This window comes from Phodopus roborovskii, unplaced genomic scaffold (assembly GCF_943737965.1).
Source record: "Phodopus roborovskii unplaced genomic scaffold, PHOROB, whole genome shotgun sequence".
Classification (NCBI taxonomy): domain Eukaryota; kingdom Metazoa; phylum Chordata; class Mammalia; order Rodentia; family Cricetidae; genus Phodopus; species Phodopus roborovskii.
Genome location: NW_026126407.1, coordinates 44,316,820 through 44,335,282, shown reverse-complemented (window position 1 = coordinate 44,335,282; position 18,463 = coordinate 44,316,820). Strand labels below are relative to the sequence as shown.

At 44.6% G+C, this 18,463-nt stretch overlaps 1 protein-coding gene across 1 annotated transcript in view; it reads left to right on the top strand.

Moving 5' to 3' along the window:
* Positions 1-280: 280 nt before the first annotated feature.
* The window catches only part of Lcp2 (lymphocyte cytosolic protein 2), a 43,260-nt gene continuing 25,077 nt past the window's right edge, over positions 281-18,463 (top strand). Inside the window, exons 1-3 of the mRNA XM_051180964.1 lie at positions 281-647; positions 4,786-4,848; positions 8,279-8,325. Of these exons, the coding sequence (XP_051036921.1) occupies positions 570-647; positions 4,786-4,848; positions 8,279-8,325 (188 nt within the window). The 5' untranslated portion in view covers positions 281-569. The remainder of the gene's footprint in view (positions 648-4,785; positions 4,849-8,278; positions 8,326-18,463) is intronic.

The following is an 18,463-nucleotide window of genomic DNA, read 5'->3' as shown; positions in this document are numbered from 1 at the left end:
CTTCCTTCCTCCACAGTTCACTAGAGGATGATATTATAGATAATTTTAGGGAACTGTCAAAAGAGCCTGTTATCTGCATAGACCCAGTCATGCAGAAGTGTGGTATCTAGCTTTGCGTGCCTAGAATTCTAGTAGAAAAAGCTGCTGGAACAGAGTTTAAGCCCCACTTGGCTAGAGTGCCTGGACCAGTGGGAAATTACCACCAGTCTCTTACCAGTCTCTCTCTCTCTCTCTCTCTCTCTCTCTCTCTCTCTCTCTCTGTCTCTCTCTCTCTGCATTGAGTCCCCAGAGCTGGCCTTCCTTGTTTACTTATTTAGAAGTCAGCAGAGGAAGTGGTAAAGGAAACTAGCTGAGCCGTTTTCTGAGAAGAGACCATATTTGTTCACAGGGGAAGCCACTGCTTCTTGGGATCTGGTTAGAACAGAAACAGTGCCTGTTCAACAAGGGTGTTCCTGAGCGTAGTTGGAATTTGGAAGAGCCGGGGACACCTCAGTGCTCTAGGTCTGGGTTTTTCTCTGTTCATGGCTGCAGCGGCTCTCCCCAGCCTGTGAGCTCCCCGAATAGCAGCCATGGCCTTGAAGAATGTGCCCTTTCGCTCAGAGGTCTTAGCCTGGAACCCGGACAGCCTAGCTGATTATTTTAGGAAGGTGAGTCTTTCACTCCTGTGCTTCTGGTTGGGTTGGTATGACTTCGGTAGGGTGGGCAGAGTGGAGGCAGAATCTGGATGGAATATGAAAGGTGTACAAGATAGCTGCAGAGTTACCACCTGCAGTTGCTACCTTCCTGGGAGGCAGGCAGACTACTGAGCTTTGTGGGCAATGTGTCCTGTAGAGAAAAATGGGGGGAGGGCTCCCATGCACAAGTCCCTAGTACATACAGGTGTGGGTCCAGTGCTCCACAGACTGGGTCTTGTTAGACACAACCCATTGCAATGTGAGTTCCGTGTTACCATATTAAGGATATGTACTGACACCATTGCATCTCAACGTCAGTAACTGAAGTCAGCTCTTGAGTTTAAGTGATCAGGTTGGATTGGAGTCATGCCTATTTAGCTTAACAGCACATGCTCTGAAATGCAGAGAATGGTTATGGTGAAGTCTACTTACCTAGAAAAGGAGATATAGAGTTCTGGGATAGAAGGGATGGACAAGCAGGGCAGGAGGGATGGACAGATGGCTAGCTGAACAGTGGCATTTGAGCATCCATTGTCCATGATCTTGGAAGAGGGGAATGTTTCTTTAGTGGCCGGAGTTTCACCAGAGCTTTATAAGAATCCTTAAAAGTAGGCCAGAAAGCAGACATGAGCCCCAGGATAGTTAGGGACACAATGGATAAGCTAAGTAGAATTACAAGTCAAGCAGGACTAGTGTCCTACTTCCAGGCTAGGAGGAAATAGTCAAGGGTCCTTGTTCAGTTATCTGCTAATAAGGACCACATGTCTGCTTAGGGGTATCTGAAGAAACCTAACTCCTCTAAGGCACCCATACAGAAGAGCTAAGAGGTCTAATGAGAGACACGAGTTTCTATTGTCTCCATTTCTTCCGGCTGGCCTCATATCCACTGATATTCCAGGCAGTGATGAAGATGACGTCCTAAAGCTAAGGCCATAGAATTCATCTATTTTACCTTCTGTTTTTTTCTGAAGAAACGGAGATCTACGAAGTAGAATAGGCTCATTGGGTTGTAAAATTAAAACTGTAATATACACAGTGGTTCCTTCCCAACCTACAGAAGAAAATGTGAGCATTCTGTACTGGGTGAGGCATGGTAGGAGCACTACCCCACAGATCCTGATATTTGCCACTTTTCATGAATCTTATTTTGGTTACTTTCTCCCTAAAAGATCATCGTAAACATCTCTTTCAATACTGTGGGTGGAAATGTGATTAGACAGCTGACTTTGAAGCATGTTATTAAGTTACCTTTCTTAACTAAAAATGAAGTAAGTTAGGGCAGAAAGGTAAATTTGCCATGGTGGAGTGAAGTAGTGAATTATTTCAATGGAGCAGTGAGAATGGAATCGAGAATTAAGGCAGGGAAGTCTGGGGAGGGACCAAGAGGCACAGAAAGGGCCCATATTCAAGTGCAACTAGGATATTATGTAATCTCATGGTGCCACAGATAAAGTGTGGGTCAAGTTCCCTTCAGCACAGGGTAGGCCTTAGATAGGCCAAGCAGACACCATTCTGCTTGAGCTAAGAGAAGGGGAGGTTTCTTCTTGGGGATCATGGACCTTAGTAAAAGCTACATTCCAGGGACAGGTCTCTCCTTCTGGTGGGAACAAGGAAGCTGGCGGGGGAATTGATAATGCTAGAAGGACCAGCCCCCTACCACAGACACAGATGAAACTCTTCAGACCCTAAATTCATTGGTCCCTGAGAAGACACTCTGTGAAATGAACACAGAGCCACTTACAGATGCTCTTGGACATCAGTGTGTCACTTAAAGGACTGACCAGCAAGTATAATGTCTACAGAAGCAGTCGGGTTGGGCCACTGAGACTTCTTTCCAGTTCTGGAGTCAAATACACTTTGGTCCTTCCCAGCTAGCTTGGGAACTTAGTATTTTTAATTACTTTGCTTCCCTGTACCTCAGTCTACATATACAGTGAAACAGAGGTATTATCAGTAACTAACCAGGTGAGATGGAGGTGAGGTTGAAAGGAAATATGTGTGAGGCATTAAGTTTCATGTTCTACCCCACCTTTATCCTGATCTTCTAACCAGAACCTGGCTGGGGAGGCTGAGGCAAGCTGGTGAGGCTTTGTGTCATATTGCCTCAGATGTATGCCTTGCCCTGGATTGAGGATGGGAACCATGAGGATTAAGGCCATAGTCTGCACGTCCCTAACTCCTTCAATTGGCTTAGGCCTCACAGGAGAACATTCTCAGGCCATGCAATATAGTCACCTGGCTCATAGCTATGTGTTCTAATGCTGTTGGGTTTCTACCTCACTATGTGACCTTAAGTCAGACCCTTCTTCTCTCTGGGCCCCAGTCCCTGTCATCTACAAAGTTGAAGAACCACTTGGTCAGTGCCAAGATTGGTATCTTAGCTGCTAATGAGAATTACTTAGGGTGCTTGTTGAAATACAGATTTTTAGGTCTCAAGACTTAAATCTTACTGAATTGCATCAATTGTCTAGGTTCAAGGCTAGAACTCTAGTTTTGGTTTAGAGTCAAAACTGGTACTCTGCAGAACTGGCAATCCATCTGATAGTGATGGCAGTGAAATGAATTAAAGGAAGCTGACATTTCCAAAAGCCCACTGTACATGTGCATATGAGTCAAGGAGACAGCACCATGCTGCAGATGCTGCCTGCCCTTGACAGTGTGGGTCTTCAGTCTGCTCTTCCAGACAAGGAGATGGCAATTATATCTTAAAATTATTCTTCTTCTTCTTCTTCTTCTTCTTCTTCTTCTTCTTATTATTATTATTATTATTGAGATGGGTTTTTGGAGTATAGCCCAGGCTTCTCTTGGACTGGCAAACCTGTCCCCCTGCCTCATTCTCCTGGGTGCTAAGATAAGGGGTGTGTGCCTCTACACCCAGCCGTGTTTACTTTTCACATTTGGGGGGGGGGGTGTCATAGATAAGAAACTGATTTGAAAATTTCCTCCAAAGAAGGTTGGACTAACTGTTCGTGAGGTCCTCAGAGAAAAATATGTCACCTTAAATACATCAGACCTCTCAATCTTGGAGCTATTTCTGGTGTGAAGTTTTGTGCTAGTGAGGACAAGGCAAGACCACAGTCATAGATCAGCTTTGAAAAATAACCAACCAAGACCTTACAGACACATACCTCTGTTGATTCCATCACTCTGTTCTGAAAACTTGACTTCAACAATGTACCCTACAGAGAAAAAGGCGACAGAATGTCCACTGTGTAGTGTGTGCTATCGGAGTGGTGGGTTTGAATGCACCCCTGATTACTCACTGTAAGGACTTATGTACCTGACGCTGCTACTTAAAGACTATTCTTCATGGAAACATTAAAGCCAAGTTCCAAAGCTCAATGGTCACCTTTGTCACCTTCCACCCATGCAAGTTTCTTAGCTCTCTATGTTTCTCTTCTCATGAAACTGGAAGATTAAGTGATTTGCAGTCGCTTTGGGGTGGAAGCAGGGTCTGCTACATACAGAGCATCCCATCCAGTGCTAACTAGCAGCTGCTGATCTCATTGCTGAAATGGTGGTCAGGGAGATGACCTGTGAACATTCAGTGGTTAAAATTACAGGAATTATTTAGTAAATGGGGTCCTCGACAAAATATTTAAAACAAGTTTGTCATAGTACCAGACAGTGTTTGTGTTGTTGTTCTAGGTCATTTAAGTTAAAAAGAAAATGTCACTCTAACAAGTCTGAATGTGAGTTGATTCCTCCATCATGTTCAGAAATGGGCTAGGCATAAATGACTGATGTGGTCACTAAGATCACCTTTGGGGACACAGGACAGGGGCTGGTGTTTGATTTCTTCTGTTAGTCCCTTCATGCTTTCCTGATTACAATGTGACCACCCATCTGGGGCTTTGAAAACTGTCTGTCCAGAGGTTCTGGTACCAAGGACTAGAGTATACAATTTCTCCATTTCAGACTGTCTGGGGTGGGGGGGGGTGAGGTAGTGAAAGTATGGCTGAGGTGGGGACCTGGCCCCTCTTTTAGACAAAGGATCAGGAGGGGGTTGGCTAGCCACAGGTACCACATATTGCTCAGCTCTGGGGGGAGGCAGAAGAGGGGAAACACAGGAGCCTGTGGCACTGATGGCACCTTGTGCTTCTCTGTGCAGTTGAACTACAGGGACTGTGAGAAGGCGGTGAAGAAATACCACATTGACGGCGCTCGGTTTTTGGTAAGCTCTGTCCAGTCCCAACACTGAAATGAAAAATGTGCTGTGTTCTTCCCATCAGCTTCAGGGCCAACTGACCTACCTTGTCCCCTAGGCTGCTCATGGTCAATGTCGTGGTCAGTGTCCCATTAAGCCATTTGCTTTGATCAAAGGGTTGATAGGTCTTTCTCACTAACTCAATGTCTTGTTCAGGAGCCCTGTAAGCTCTTGTATAGACAGCAAGATAGACTTCAAAGTAATATATTGAAGGAATCTGAGCACAGTTTAAACCCCCGCATACACACACACACACACACACACACACACACACACACACACACACACATACACACACACCTTGAAATTCTACTCAATTGCCATGTATACTCTGAGAAGCCCGGAGTGGGTAGCAGGAGATACCACTGAAGAACCCGGGGGTTTTCATTCCTGGTTGCTAACTCTGCATACACATCCACTGAGTGGACTTAAAGGGCGGCTACCTTCTTCCTCTTCATCTCCTCCTTATTACAGAATACGTATAGTGACTGTCAAACAAACACGTGAGGGTGCCCTCTCTACTCTGTTATAATTCCACAAGCTTTAAATATAGGCTCGTGTTTCAGGTCCATGTTAAATCCAGACCACTAAAGGGAAAGAAACTCAGTTCAGATGAAGGCAGAGGCATTTGGCTGTCAGGAAGGTGGTCTCATCTTTTCCCAGAGATGATGCTTTGCTTGAGTGTTAAGTACAGACTGTCACTGTTCCAAGTTGTCCTTTCTGGATATTTTGCTTCACTCTTTAAGCAGGAAAGAATATGAATTTAAAGGTCTCATGGGAGATGTCCTCAGATTCAGAGTGAGAAGGGCAATCAAATTGTATGTCTTTATGTCATAGAATAAAAGCTTAACCATGAGACTTCAAGCTAGTTGAAAGGGAACAAGATGGCATATGTTGTGGCTTGCTACACAGCACACCAGTCCATTTCTGACACTGCATCCCCGCCCTGCTCTGCTTCAGCATCTTTAGTGATGGTGATCTCACTACCACCTGTAATTTTATTCTCCTTCTTGAGAACCTCAGAAGTCTCGCCCTGAGATGAGTTCCTTTTCTATCCTAGATCCCCATATGCTGGGGACAGAGAAATTATTAATATGTAAGATTCCTGCCTTCATGAAGCTGTTTTTAGCAGAAAGATACCTTCACGGATGTCTTCAACCACCTCATTTACAAATAAGGAAACATATGCAGAGATGTGGTAATTTTGTCTTAAGTCACAAATCTAATGACTAAACCAAAACATGCTTAGTCCTATATGGTGTAGGTTTTGTTGTTGTTTTGATCATAATGAGCTTTAAATGGATAGAATTCCCTGTGTTTTATTGTTGGGATTCCTGCAACCACACTAAATCTGTATGTTTCATTCTGATGCCTTAGCACTGAGAAAAGGGACACCACTTTGAGTACAGGTGGAGGGCAACATCTTTGGAGAGGGTCTGGTTGCCCTGTTGTCCTGACTAGTCTTGAGTAAGCATTTGTCCCCTGTCCCCAATTCCCCTTTGTTTCATCCTCTGATGAAGGAATGCACTGTGCAGGGTCACACTTGGGGATAATAGTGGCACTTCTCAGCTATGTGACTCTCGCCCAACACTCCATGTGAGTGTCAGGCCTGAAGTGACTTGATAGGACGGCTGTTTCCTTGGTTGAGAGATGGTATCTGAACAGCATCTCCTCTGTTCCAATCTCTGAGACCTATCAGCACTTCAGAGAAAGCAGCACATCCTACTTACCCTGTGAACAGGAGGGAGAGCAAAGGGGGCAAGAGGAGCCAGAGTAGGGAGTGGAACCCTGTGCCTGTCCAAGCAAAATGCACTGTGCTCTGGGCTCACTTTGAAGGTCTTAATCTAAGCTCTAGTTACTCAGCTCATACCCTGTCAGCTCTGAACTATCCAGGACTATTCTGCTAATGGAGGCAACAGTGCGTGCTATCCCCTTCCCTTCTTCCCCTTCTCCTTTTCCTCACTCCTTCCATGTCTTCCTTCTTCAGTGTGGGAGCCGGTAGCCACCTCCCCCTCATCTGTCTTAATGTCGCTTAGGTTTAACACGGAGAAGAACGGAGTCTTTTCTGGTTAGAAAATGGGATGCTGTGCTTCGTGAAGGAGGGAAGTACTTGATGGATTAACTGGGAATGTATGTGGTCTTTCTCAAGCACTAAGACATGTACAAGTGGACACTCAGGGCTGAGTGACTTCTGGAGGAAGCCCAGAACTTAGGCCCCATTCAGCATATGGGAAGCCTTGGAGTTTTGTGCTAATCACTTCAAGCTGGATGCTCCACCTTTAGGATATATATATCCTTTGCAAAAGAGCCCAAAAAAAGTGAAAAATAATCATTATTCTAGAGATCTCATCCAGTAAACTGCAAATTACATCTTACTGGCCACAAATGAACCATGTGACTCCACCATCTCCATGGTAACTTGGGAGTTAAATATTTTGCACAAACACATTTCCTACCCTGAACCAAATTCAGGTTCTTATGGTAAGGAAGACCAAAGAATGGACATTGAGAGACAAGCAGGCCTGGCTTGTAGCTATCCTATCTATGGATCTCTTTTCCGAACTCAGCATATAACCATGTTTTTAAAATCCATACATCTAACTCCAATAAAGTTTAGCCCAGGATTTCTGGTGGGTTTTGAAAGAAGGGGAGGAGGAAGTTATGTCACACAGCAAAACTCCCAAAGCCTGTTTCAATGTTTCTCATCTTCCTTCCCAGCAGTTGTCCGTGTTTTAGAAGTCTTCTTTCTTTCCCAGCATCCTTCTCTTCTGTCTCCAGTCACAGCCGTGCGCCTATCCTTCATCTCTTCCTCAGCTTTCTCAGCTTGTGTCCTCCTCTCAGTTGTTTCCAGAGTATCGCTCTGGAAGACCCAAGATGCCTTCAACCCATTATGCCACACTCTGAAGGAAGCCGTGGTCTTCCGCCTTCTAGGTATATGGCTGTTTCTTCATCCTTTCACTGTAGGCAGCCTGACAGGATCCTGCTCAGAAAACTCTCCACGGGCTGATAAAGGCTGGACCTGCTGTTCCACCAAACACCTTGCCAAGACACCTCAGTCCTAGCTAGCTCCTCTGAGGGCCCTAACTTCTCCCTTCCTATGCAAAACTGAGTAGGGGCCTGAACCATGGGGTGAAAACACAGGGGGAGGTTGCCAAATTTTGCCCATGCTACAAATTCTGTTTGGTTTCACAGATTTTCCCCATATTTGTTTACTACAGTCATTTCTGTTTATGATTAAAGAAATTTAACATAAGATTCTAGTTACAGGATTCCCTTTGAAACGTAAACCTCATGATGTTGATGGTGACAATGGTTCTCTGTCCTTCCCTCCCTAGCCACCTGATCAGGGGCCTCCTGTGTGTTTTTAACCAGCCTGCCAAGTGTCTTTTCTTTTCAGAACCTGACAGAAAATGACATCCAGAAGTTCCCTAAGCTGAGGATGCCGTGAGTATGCCCCCTGATGCACAGCAGATTGGGAGCAGGATGGGCAGCAGGTTGAACAAAAGACCTGTTCAGGGGACACTGGGCCAGGAGTACAGTAATGTAATTTTAAATGGTAAAAAGAGGTAGGTAGGTTGAGGACCATGACAGGCTCTAGGGAAGAGGAATCACATGCTGAGTTCAAAGGAAGTAACAGATCCAAGCATGCTAGAAGTTGGATGCTTTGTTCAACACTGGGTTGTGTGTTTTACTTCCCATCTTTTTGATAGAATAAATTGGGCCTGTGAACACAGTACCAAAGTCAAGAGACCCTATGGATTCATCATAACATCTTTTAAAAGATTGATTTCATGTTAAAATTATGTGTTTGTTTGTGTGTTTTCATGTGAGTAAATGCATGAGAGTAAAGGTGCATATATAGGCCAGAAGAATGTGTCAGATAACCTGGAGCTGGAGTTACAACCTTGAGGTACTTGATGTGGATTCTTGGAGCAGAATTTGGGACCCCTTTAAGAGCAGTACGTGGCCTTAACTGCTGAGTCATCTGTCTAGCTCATCGTGGCATCTTCATTGACTCACCGGTTTAAGATTTCCAGACCTCTGTTTTGTGGTTAGTAAAATGAATGTGGAGGTCATTTTTATCTGTCAACACTGATTTCTTGGGATGATTGCTACTGGTATTAAGAAGAATGCAGAGGAAAAGGAGCTATGATCGATTAGTAATGTCTACCCTGAGTGCTGAAATGGGAAGCAGCTGTATGCGTATTGTGACCCGTATTTTGTCATTGTCCTAGTAGAGGCCTCACATGCTCAAATACAGAGGTCAGGCAGTTGATATGAATGTACAAAGTAGGACAGGTTCTAAACAGGAATCCCCACTGGGTTTATCTCTCTTTTTGTTATCCTTAAATGCAAGTGTCTCCAGAGAAGTATTTCGACAATAAAATAAAAATAGGAAATTATGATTTTCAAGATAACCAGTACAAAGGTTGGGTGACGGTGAAACAGCAGGGGACAGTGTTAGTGAAGGTTAATCACATATCACATTATCCATTCTGAGAACCCTACAGTCACTCAGCTCAAATGGTCTGTCTCAATTTTTCAATCCTGACTCAAATGTTCTTAAACATTGTGAAAAGCAACACAAATGCTCCCGGTTTGAAACATCTACTCTGGGCATTCCCTGGAGCCTAAGGGCCTCGGAGTGCATGATGATAAAAAGAAAGTAGCCCAAGAAAACAGGAAGCTGGAAGGTTGCTTGAGTGGGTTTGAAATAAGGAAAATACACTTAGCCTGGCTATTTCTTCTTTGTCCAGAAAAGTGAAGGAAATGAAGGCATGAAGGGCTCTTATGGCTGACTTTTTTATAGGCACATATGGCTGATTCAAATATAGGTTAAATCTAAGATCCAGCTCTACCGGCCCACCGGGCATATTTCAGTAGCTACAGGTGCATGGTAACTACTACAGTAGCCACTCTTCACTTGTGGTTTTGCTCCCCATGTTTCCATTACCCATGATCAACTGCATTGGAAAACACAGTACAATAAAATACAGAGAAAGAGGAAAAGAGAGAGAATGGGAGAGAGAGAGTCCAGCTTTTATTTTACAGTAGTGTAACAGCTGCTCCTTTATTATCATTATTGTTGTACCTGGTTTATAACTTGGTCTTTATCATAGGTATGTCTTCATAGGCAGACTCATCATATGTATTTTATCAGGATCAGTACCACCTATAGCTTCAGGCATGTCTGCTGGGGGACCTCCTGTGAAAAAGGGTGGCGGCTTTATATAAGAGTACAGGCACAGGACAGTCCCACCAGTGCATGGATGAGTTCTGTTGAAAGCCAGACACTCAGAAGCCAGAATTGTTGGACACAGATTCAGCCTCAGATACTTTAGACTTTGCTCATCCTGTATTTTAAAATCATCAAATGTTTCGCAGAATCTGCTTTCTCTAAAAAGCAATGGAAAGTATATTTCTAGATTCACATTCTACTGTGAAAGCAGTCAGGAGTCCCATTTAAGTGGGATTCATTCTTATCAGTTTACTGTAGTTCTCACCAATAGAAGCACAGTGTCAACTCCTATGCTTACCCTCAGCTTCCAGTCTTCTCATCAGGGCAAGAACAGGGAAAACCTGCATCTGATGGATCCTGGAGTTGAGGAGGCAGGGTAGAGAGACTCCTGGAGATTAGAGTCCATTATCTGTGTGCCTGAGAGGAGAGAACTGGAGAGAAAATGTCCTGGAAAATTTTCCAGGATCCCTCACTAATAGGGTGCTGGTCAGCCGATGCGTGGGAGGAAGCCTGTGTCTGACCAAAGATCTACCCAATCAGAGAAGGAACAGAAGCCAGAGGGTTAAAAATGGTGCCCATTAATGTAAGTCAGGTGTCAGGGTCCCAGAGTCAGTCACCATGGAGAGTGCACAGGAAGGGCTGGACTCCGAAATGAAGAACGATCAGTCCTGGTGAATCAATCTTACAAACAAGTCAGAGACAATGCAGACTGTTTTCCCAAGCAACCTTACTACATCCTCAGACAAAACTTGAATGTGCAAAAGCATCCATGATCAAACAAAAGCACAGTGTGAAGTTTCTAATCAGTAGCAGGTAAGGAAATAAAAATGACCCACAGTGGGAAAAAAAAACATTTTAAAACTGACCCGTAACTGCTCCAGATAGCGGGATTTATCAAAAAGGAACACCGTAGCTGAGCTCCGTATGACCAAAGTCAAGCTGAGGCACAAAAAACACAAACAGATCAGCACAGAACTTCTAGAGGTGCAAGTGTCTGGATGAGGGGTAAACTGCTGTAGTTTCACCGGAAACTAGGTTTTGCACAATCAAGTCAGTGTCCTAGTTACTTCACTGCTGTCATCAGCGTTATAACCAACAGCAGTGTTGGGGAGGGAAGGGTGTATTTGACTGGTAGGTCACAGCCCATTATTCAGGGAAGCCAAGGAAAAAGCTCAAAGCAGGAACTGAAACAGAGACCTCTGAGGAACAAGAAATTACTTACCGGCTTGCTCCCAGGCTCACATTCAGCTACTGCTTTATACTTCCCAGACTCATCTTCACAGGGGTACCACCATCCATGGTGCGCTGGACCCTTCCCCACCAATCAGCAATCAAGAAAATGCCCCACCCCACGATCTTGACTACAAGGCAATTTCCTGGAGACAGTTCCCTCTTTTCTGGTATCTCTAGTTTGTGTCAAGTTGACAACTAACCAACCGAGTTATCAAATATGAACACAGAACAAGAGAAACTACCCAAAGTCAAATGGAAGAGAAAGTACCACGAAGCAGATCATCAGGGAGCTGGGCTACGGCTGGGGGTAGAGTGCTTGCTTAGCACTCATGAGGCTCTGGGTTTGCTCGCCAGTGCTGGTAGCAGGCAGAGCAGAGCCCAGCTACTGCAGGGCCACTTCAACTAGCTGAACACGCAGAATTACAGTCCTCAAAAGATGTGCCTGCCGAGAGGAGAGACAGAAATCAACAACACAAGGACACGGCAGCTGAGAAACTCCCAAGTTAGATAAAAATTCTCAAGATCACAGATTTGAGAGGCATCACAAACCCTAAGTTCAAGAAACAGACGGACCGCTGCTCTGTGATGTGTTGTTATCAAATTTTCCAAAAAAAAACTACTGTCTGTAGATAAACAGTGAAGGGAAAAATCACCCACATAGTCAGAGAAGAGAAAGTGCATGGCACCCTAAGGAGTGACTATGAAGATCGGGAAGGGGGATTCTGTCAGGAACAATACCACCAAGGAGACTCCTTAAGCCCCCAGAAGGGAAACAGTTTCAAGACCAAAAAAAAAAAAAAAAAAAAAAAAAAAAAAAGAAAGAAAGAAAGAAAGAAAGGAAGGAAGGAAGGAAGGAAGGAAACAAGGAAAGAAGGAAGAAAGAAAGAAAGAAAGAAAGAAAGAAAGAAATGAAGGCAAAAACCTTTAACTACATTGCTGTGGTTTAGTCTTCATGATACTTACAGCTACTGAACAAATAATCAAAGTAATAACATTTTAATAACTAATTTTGAGATTCCTGAGAAAGTTAGAGGCCTCAAAATATGTTTGTGTCTTTGGTCAAAAGCAAGCATGCTAGAAGGATGCGGGGGCAGAGCATGAGAGCTGAGCCCTCTGTTATGTTGTGCTCTGATGTGGTGTTTGCTGCAGTTTCTCTTTGTTTAGAACTGTGCCTGACACACAGTAGGCACTCGATAATGTGTTTTTCAACAGCTGACAAGTGTAGGTAAAATAGGACTTTTCTGGACATATAAAGTCTGAAAAAACTCATTGCAAATGCCGAGTCACACAACAACTGTTAGAGAAAGTATCCCAGGGGGAAGGAAATGCATCTGCTGCTAATGTGAATCTTCATGGGAGAATACAGTGTCAGAAACGGTGGCCATGTGCTTGTGACTATGCATTTAACCCTTTGAAGATATCTGAGTTCCATCTCCCAGTTTCCATGCCAATTACTACTATGTGAACACCTCATTCTTTTGGTGAACGCTGTTAGGTGCCTATAATTTCTCAAGACTTGTCAGTGTGGAACTACAAAGGTAAAGGACAGATCCTTCACACACAGTATGCTTACATTCTAACTGGAAGAGCAGGTAATATCCCATTCACAGTCAGACATAGTGGCACATGCCTAAAATCCCAGCACTTGGAAGGAAGCAGAAGCAGAAGGATTGAGATTTCAAGGCCAGCCTCAGCAACACAAAATGAGGTAGATGTTAGCCTGGTCTGTATGAAACCAACCCTGTGGCCAAAAAAGAAAAAAAAATGACGGAGTGAGAGGGAGGTCAGGAGAAAGATGTATACTGTAAAACTACAGGGGGATAGGATATTCATTGGTACTGCTACTTTGTCAAAGTGTCTGGGGCATGTGCATCAGGGCAGAGGAAAACAAATGGCTAACATGGCTTGTTGGCATGTGCAGCTCACAATTTATAAAGGTCCCGTGAGAATCTGTAAGGAAGAGTTGTCGAAGGGAGAGGACCAGGGAGAATATCAAGGAAGCCCTGCATCTCGGATCTGTCCAGGGAAGTATAAAAGATGGCTTAGAAGAGAATCAGCTGGGACATGAGGGTGAGTTAGATGTGGACGCCCTCATACTCACATGATGCTGTGAGGACTCTGAGCGCGCTGTCTCAGCTCCTGGAGCTTCTGTTCCTCTGTAAAATGGGGATAATAATGGCACTGACCTCAGAGAGTCAGTGGGGACATTAGAAGAAACACTGGGGAAATACAAGCAAACAAAAATCATTGACTAAGTATAAGCTTGTCTTTTACGTAAAATGGTGGCCAGAATACTTTCCCTTTTTTACTAATTCTATCTTGCTGGAAAGAGAGGGTTAGAGAGTAGCCATGGCATGGCACAAGGCTATGGAGTGGGAGGGATTGTTTCTAAAGCTGAATTTGCCTCCTGCCTCCAATGGGATCCTTGGGAAGCTACTCAATAGTATGAGCCTTGGTTTCCTCATCTGTAGAAGGGGAAAGTAATAGTTCTCAGGAAGGGAGGAATATTAAAGGAACATAAATTCCTTGGCTCTGTCCTTTACAATATAGATATTTAATAATTAGTATTTCATCATCTTGTAAATAGGTTGGTTTTTCTTGACTGTTGTCCTAAGGGTCAATGGAAAAGAGATTGTAGTCAAGCACAGAAGCAAAATTAGATCACATGCCTCTGTTTATTCTGTGTCCTTTCCTACTACTTAAAATATCAGAATTAAACAGAGACCCATAACTGGACAATGTACAGAGTGAGATACTCTGGAGAGCTCAGTCCAAAATATGATGTCTTTATCAAACCCTTCCCTTCAGGGCTCAGGGAACTACGTGGAAGATGGGGTAAAAAGATTGTAAGAGCCAGAGGTGATGCGATTCCAGGGAAACAGTGTCTTCCAGATGCAACATGACTGATTCACATATGAGCTCATAGAGACGGTGGCAGCACATGCAAAGCCTGCACAAGTTCAAACCAGACCGGGTCCCAGCACTGAGCAGGGGAAGTAGACACAGGCTCCCATCCATAACCTTAAAAAGCTATCTTTAGCTGATAGCAAAGGAGAAATGAGTTTTCTTCAATGGACTCTCACTGGGTATATTAACCATACTCCAGGGCAGTCCCCATGCCCAGGAGTTGTTGGCCAACAGAAAATGGACTCTACAGTGTTTTATAAGGGGGGGAAGCAAATTTAAATTAGATTTGATTTAAAAATGTTGATTCTGTAATGAAATTCTCTTGCTCCAAATATAGGCACTCTCTCGGGACACAGTTGCTAATCAAGACCTGAACATTTTAAGGATGAGGGAATCTTAGAGAAAGCAACAGAAGTTGCCTTCAGAGCACCTAGACTAAGCCTCGTGTTGTAGCCAGGGATGGTGGGGGCAGCAGCACTGGTGTGTGTGGCACAAGCCACAGACAGGAATGAGCAAATGCCCTTCATTGTTAATGTTCACTGTATCCATCACATGCAGTGATTAGATCCATCAGAGGAGCAGTGCAGAGTTCACGTGTTTCTCTCGATAAAGATGCAAGCTTCCTACTAGCAGGCAGGACCTACTATCTCATCTACACAGTGTGTATCTCTATACCCGAGGAAGAGAAGGCCTTGAGGAAGGAGCAGAGGGAGAGACACCCAGCTCTCCACAATCCTTCTCAATGAGGGGCAATTCAGCTCAACTGCTGCTTAGTTTCCTCCACTGCAAGTTCAGAAACTTTAGTTACGACTTCACACCAGTTCTCATTTGCTTCAAGTTCCACACTGGTAAAACAGAACTGACTATATCTGCTTCCCACTCAAACGTTTGTAAGGTCCAAGTAAAATGACGGCCAATTAGAGAAAAGTAGGGAGGTCATATTTCTCTCAGAGATTCTCCAACCTACACACAGGGTTCCATTGAAATCTAAGAGGCCATGACAGCCCCTTCCTGAGTCCTCAGACAGTGTGACTCTTCTCTGGCTAGGGAAGGATTATGGAAAGTCTGTTTCCTGGTTTAAAAGGGTGTCGAGTTAAGGCAGAGCACTTTGTTTCCTTAAAGATTGGTGAAATTCAAAGCAGAGACCATGATGGTGTCAAGGTGTTCTGGGAGGAGGGCTGAGGCCAGGGTTGGGGGAGACATTCTAACAATGCCACCCCAGACAAGTGCAGATGTCTATCCCATCCTGGGCCTGGAGCATGCAGTTCTGGAGGGACCCCCAGGCAAGAGTGCAGCCTTTCAAGGAGTATGCCAACCAAAATGGGGATAGGAAACACTTTTACTGGCCAACTATGACAAGAAACTGCCTTTGTCTCACCCTCATTGGCTGAGCAGCTACAAATGGAGCAAGAGAGGCAACAAAGCTTGCATTTGCTTGAGGCAGTACCTACTCTTCCTGCGCATTGTGTGTCCTGCTGCCCCTCCTCTTTCTTTCCCCCTCTCTGCCCCCCTGCACATTTGTGCTCTCTTCTTCTTCCCTTTCCATCTCTTTCTTCTGGAGCTGTCATCACATTTGATTCCAGGCCCACAGGTGAGATACGTAAACTAGAATGGACTATTAAGAAGTGAACTGTGATGGCAGATCCCAGATAGATGAGGCCCTTTTGTCTCGTTCACTCCACACCAACCTTATTCCCTTTGTAATTACAAAGTTCCTTCTCCTCTCTCTCTCTCTCTCTCTCTCTCTCTCTCTCTCTCTCTCTCTCTCTCTGTCTCTCCCTCTCTCTCTCATAAATAACAATCACCATTGAAATCCAGAGTAACAGAAGTTACTTTGCAAGATGGTCTCATCATTAGAGCCACCTCAGGGCTGCTGGGATTTACTCTCCAGCTCCTAGCCCCTGTGGATTCCGTGGATTGCAGGGTAGACCTGGAAATCTATGTCACAGATGCACCTAGGTCAGTCATCCTGATGAGGAGGCAGTCAAGTATTCATATATAACCTAGTTAGTACAAAAATTAAAGCAAACAAACAAAAAGTCTGCCACCTTTGGGTGGAAAATGCTTTTGTTGAAGACAAACAGGTTCTGGCCTTGGGGAGGGACATTATGGTCACAATATCATGCCTGCAGTTTCTGTCCCTTGTGCATCCTTGGGAAAGAATGTGATGATGAAGACTGGCTTTGTCACACAGCAAGTTAGAGATGCATTTGGGCTGGAACCTAGGCCATTATGTGATGCACCGTCTTGCAATGGATTGACTTCCTTTGAGAGGTTCAGTCCCTCCCAAGGGCCAGCACCACCCTCCGATAATGACGGAAGTAGAAGGAGCTACTGTGCGGATGCATAGCCTTCTCTTCCTCCTTCTCTAGTCAGAGATAGAAGGTTGGGGGTGTGTGGGGAGAGTGAGTCATCTCTGCCATTCACTGTCATTTGATCCACCGAGGGTGGGGTACAACTTTGTAAGTTTGCTCAAGGTAGCAGCCACTTCACTGCCCTCTTGCTAGCAAGGCAAGAGCCTGCCACCAGCAGGGGCCCAGGAGGCTTGGAAGAGTTCTCAGGAGCCTGCCTCAGTAGCAGGACTCTGGGAGGCCAAGTTTGCTGTTTGTGGACTGCCTGAGCCATCCTGCCCTTTCTGGGCTCTTTGCTGCTGTGTGGGGCCTGTGGTTTAGCATTTCCTTCCTTTCCAGCTAGAGCCCCAAGAGCCCCAACCTGGCTGTTAGAGATACTGGTGAGAATAGACATAACAAAGAGTAGTGGATTTTTTTTATTGTTGTTTTTTAAGAGTCAACACATGTGGGAGCCAGTCAAAGCCCAGCTAAGCTCTGTGGAATGGGAACATGGGTTCTGGCTCAACTCCACCTTCCTCCAAGCCCTCGCTGAAATGGCACCTAATTGCTGAGGGCTGGTAGTTTTAAATTGTAACTCCACTGTCCTCCTGTCCAAGCTCCCACTACCATCACATGAACATAGGTGGTGCCTTCTTACTTTGAATATTACTTCCTTAAATATTCATAGTTATCTAGGTGATAACATGCACCTTTAATCCCACCCCTTGGGAGATTGAAACAGTATGATTTCAATTTTCAGAAGCCTGGATTACACAGTGGGACCCTGTCTTCTCAAATAAACATTCTCTCTCTTTATGTCTCTCTCTCTCTCTCTCTCTCTCTCTCTCTCTCTCCCTATCTCTATTTCATACACACACACTTGCTTTTCTCTTATATTTTTATGCATATGCATATGCATGTAGATATGTGTGTGTGTGCTTGCACACTTGATCATGTGCATGTGTGTGATGTGTATAAAGATAAAATATTAACTTCAGTTTTCATTCCTCAAGAGTAAGCCACCTGGTTTTGTGAGCAGGTCTCTTATTGTGATCTAGGGCCTCAGCTGGCCACCCAGTGAACCCCGGGCTCTGCCTGCCTTTGCCTCCCCAGTGTTGGGATTTGAAGTGAGGGGTGGGGATCAACTGAACTTACACCTCAGGTCCCCACATTTTGCACAGCATGCACTTTGCTGATTGAGCCATCTCCCCAGCCCCCTCGTCTGCTTCTCTCTACAACCTATCAAGTTCAAGAGCAGAGTTGCTTTTGATGTTGCATGCCCAGCAGAATTCTTGACCCTTAGAAGACCCATTGTCACTAATGCTCTTAGCTAAGCAGATGACAGAAGAGGAGTGGCTGCTGTAGCTATTACCACTTATCCTGGCAGGATGCAGGATATACTCTCCTCTGATGATTCATTCAGAGACCTCTAGCATGCCTGCTGTCTGTTCTAAACAACCACTACTGGGTCATGTGTCATAAATGTCCTGATGCTGTGTTTACAGAGAACTAGGAAATGCTCTCCACCCCCACCCCTGCACTTTAAAGCACCTCTCCCTTTAGACCAGTGGTTGGTTCTCTGCCTTCCTAATGTTTCTATCCTTCAATGCAGTTCCCCATGTTGTGCTGACCCCCAACCATGAAATTATTTTTGTTGCTACTTCATAACTACATTTTTCTACTTTTAAGAATTGTAATGTGAATGTCTGATATGCAGAATATTTGATATACCACCCCTGTGAAAAGGTCATTTGACTTTCCAAAGGGGTCATGACCCACAGGTTGAGAACCTCTGCTCTAGGTGGTGATTAAAGTCTAAAGTTCTGACAATGGCATTACTATGGAAGCCTTACTATTGCCTAATATGTCTGTA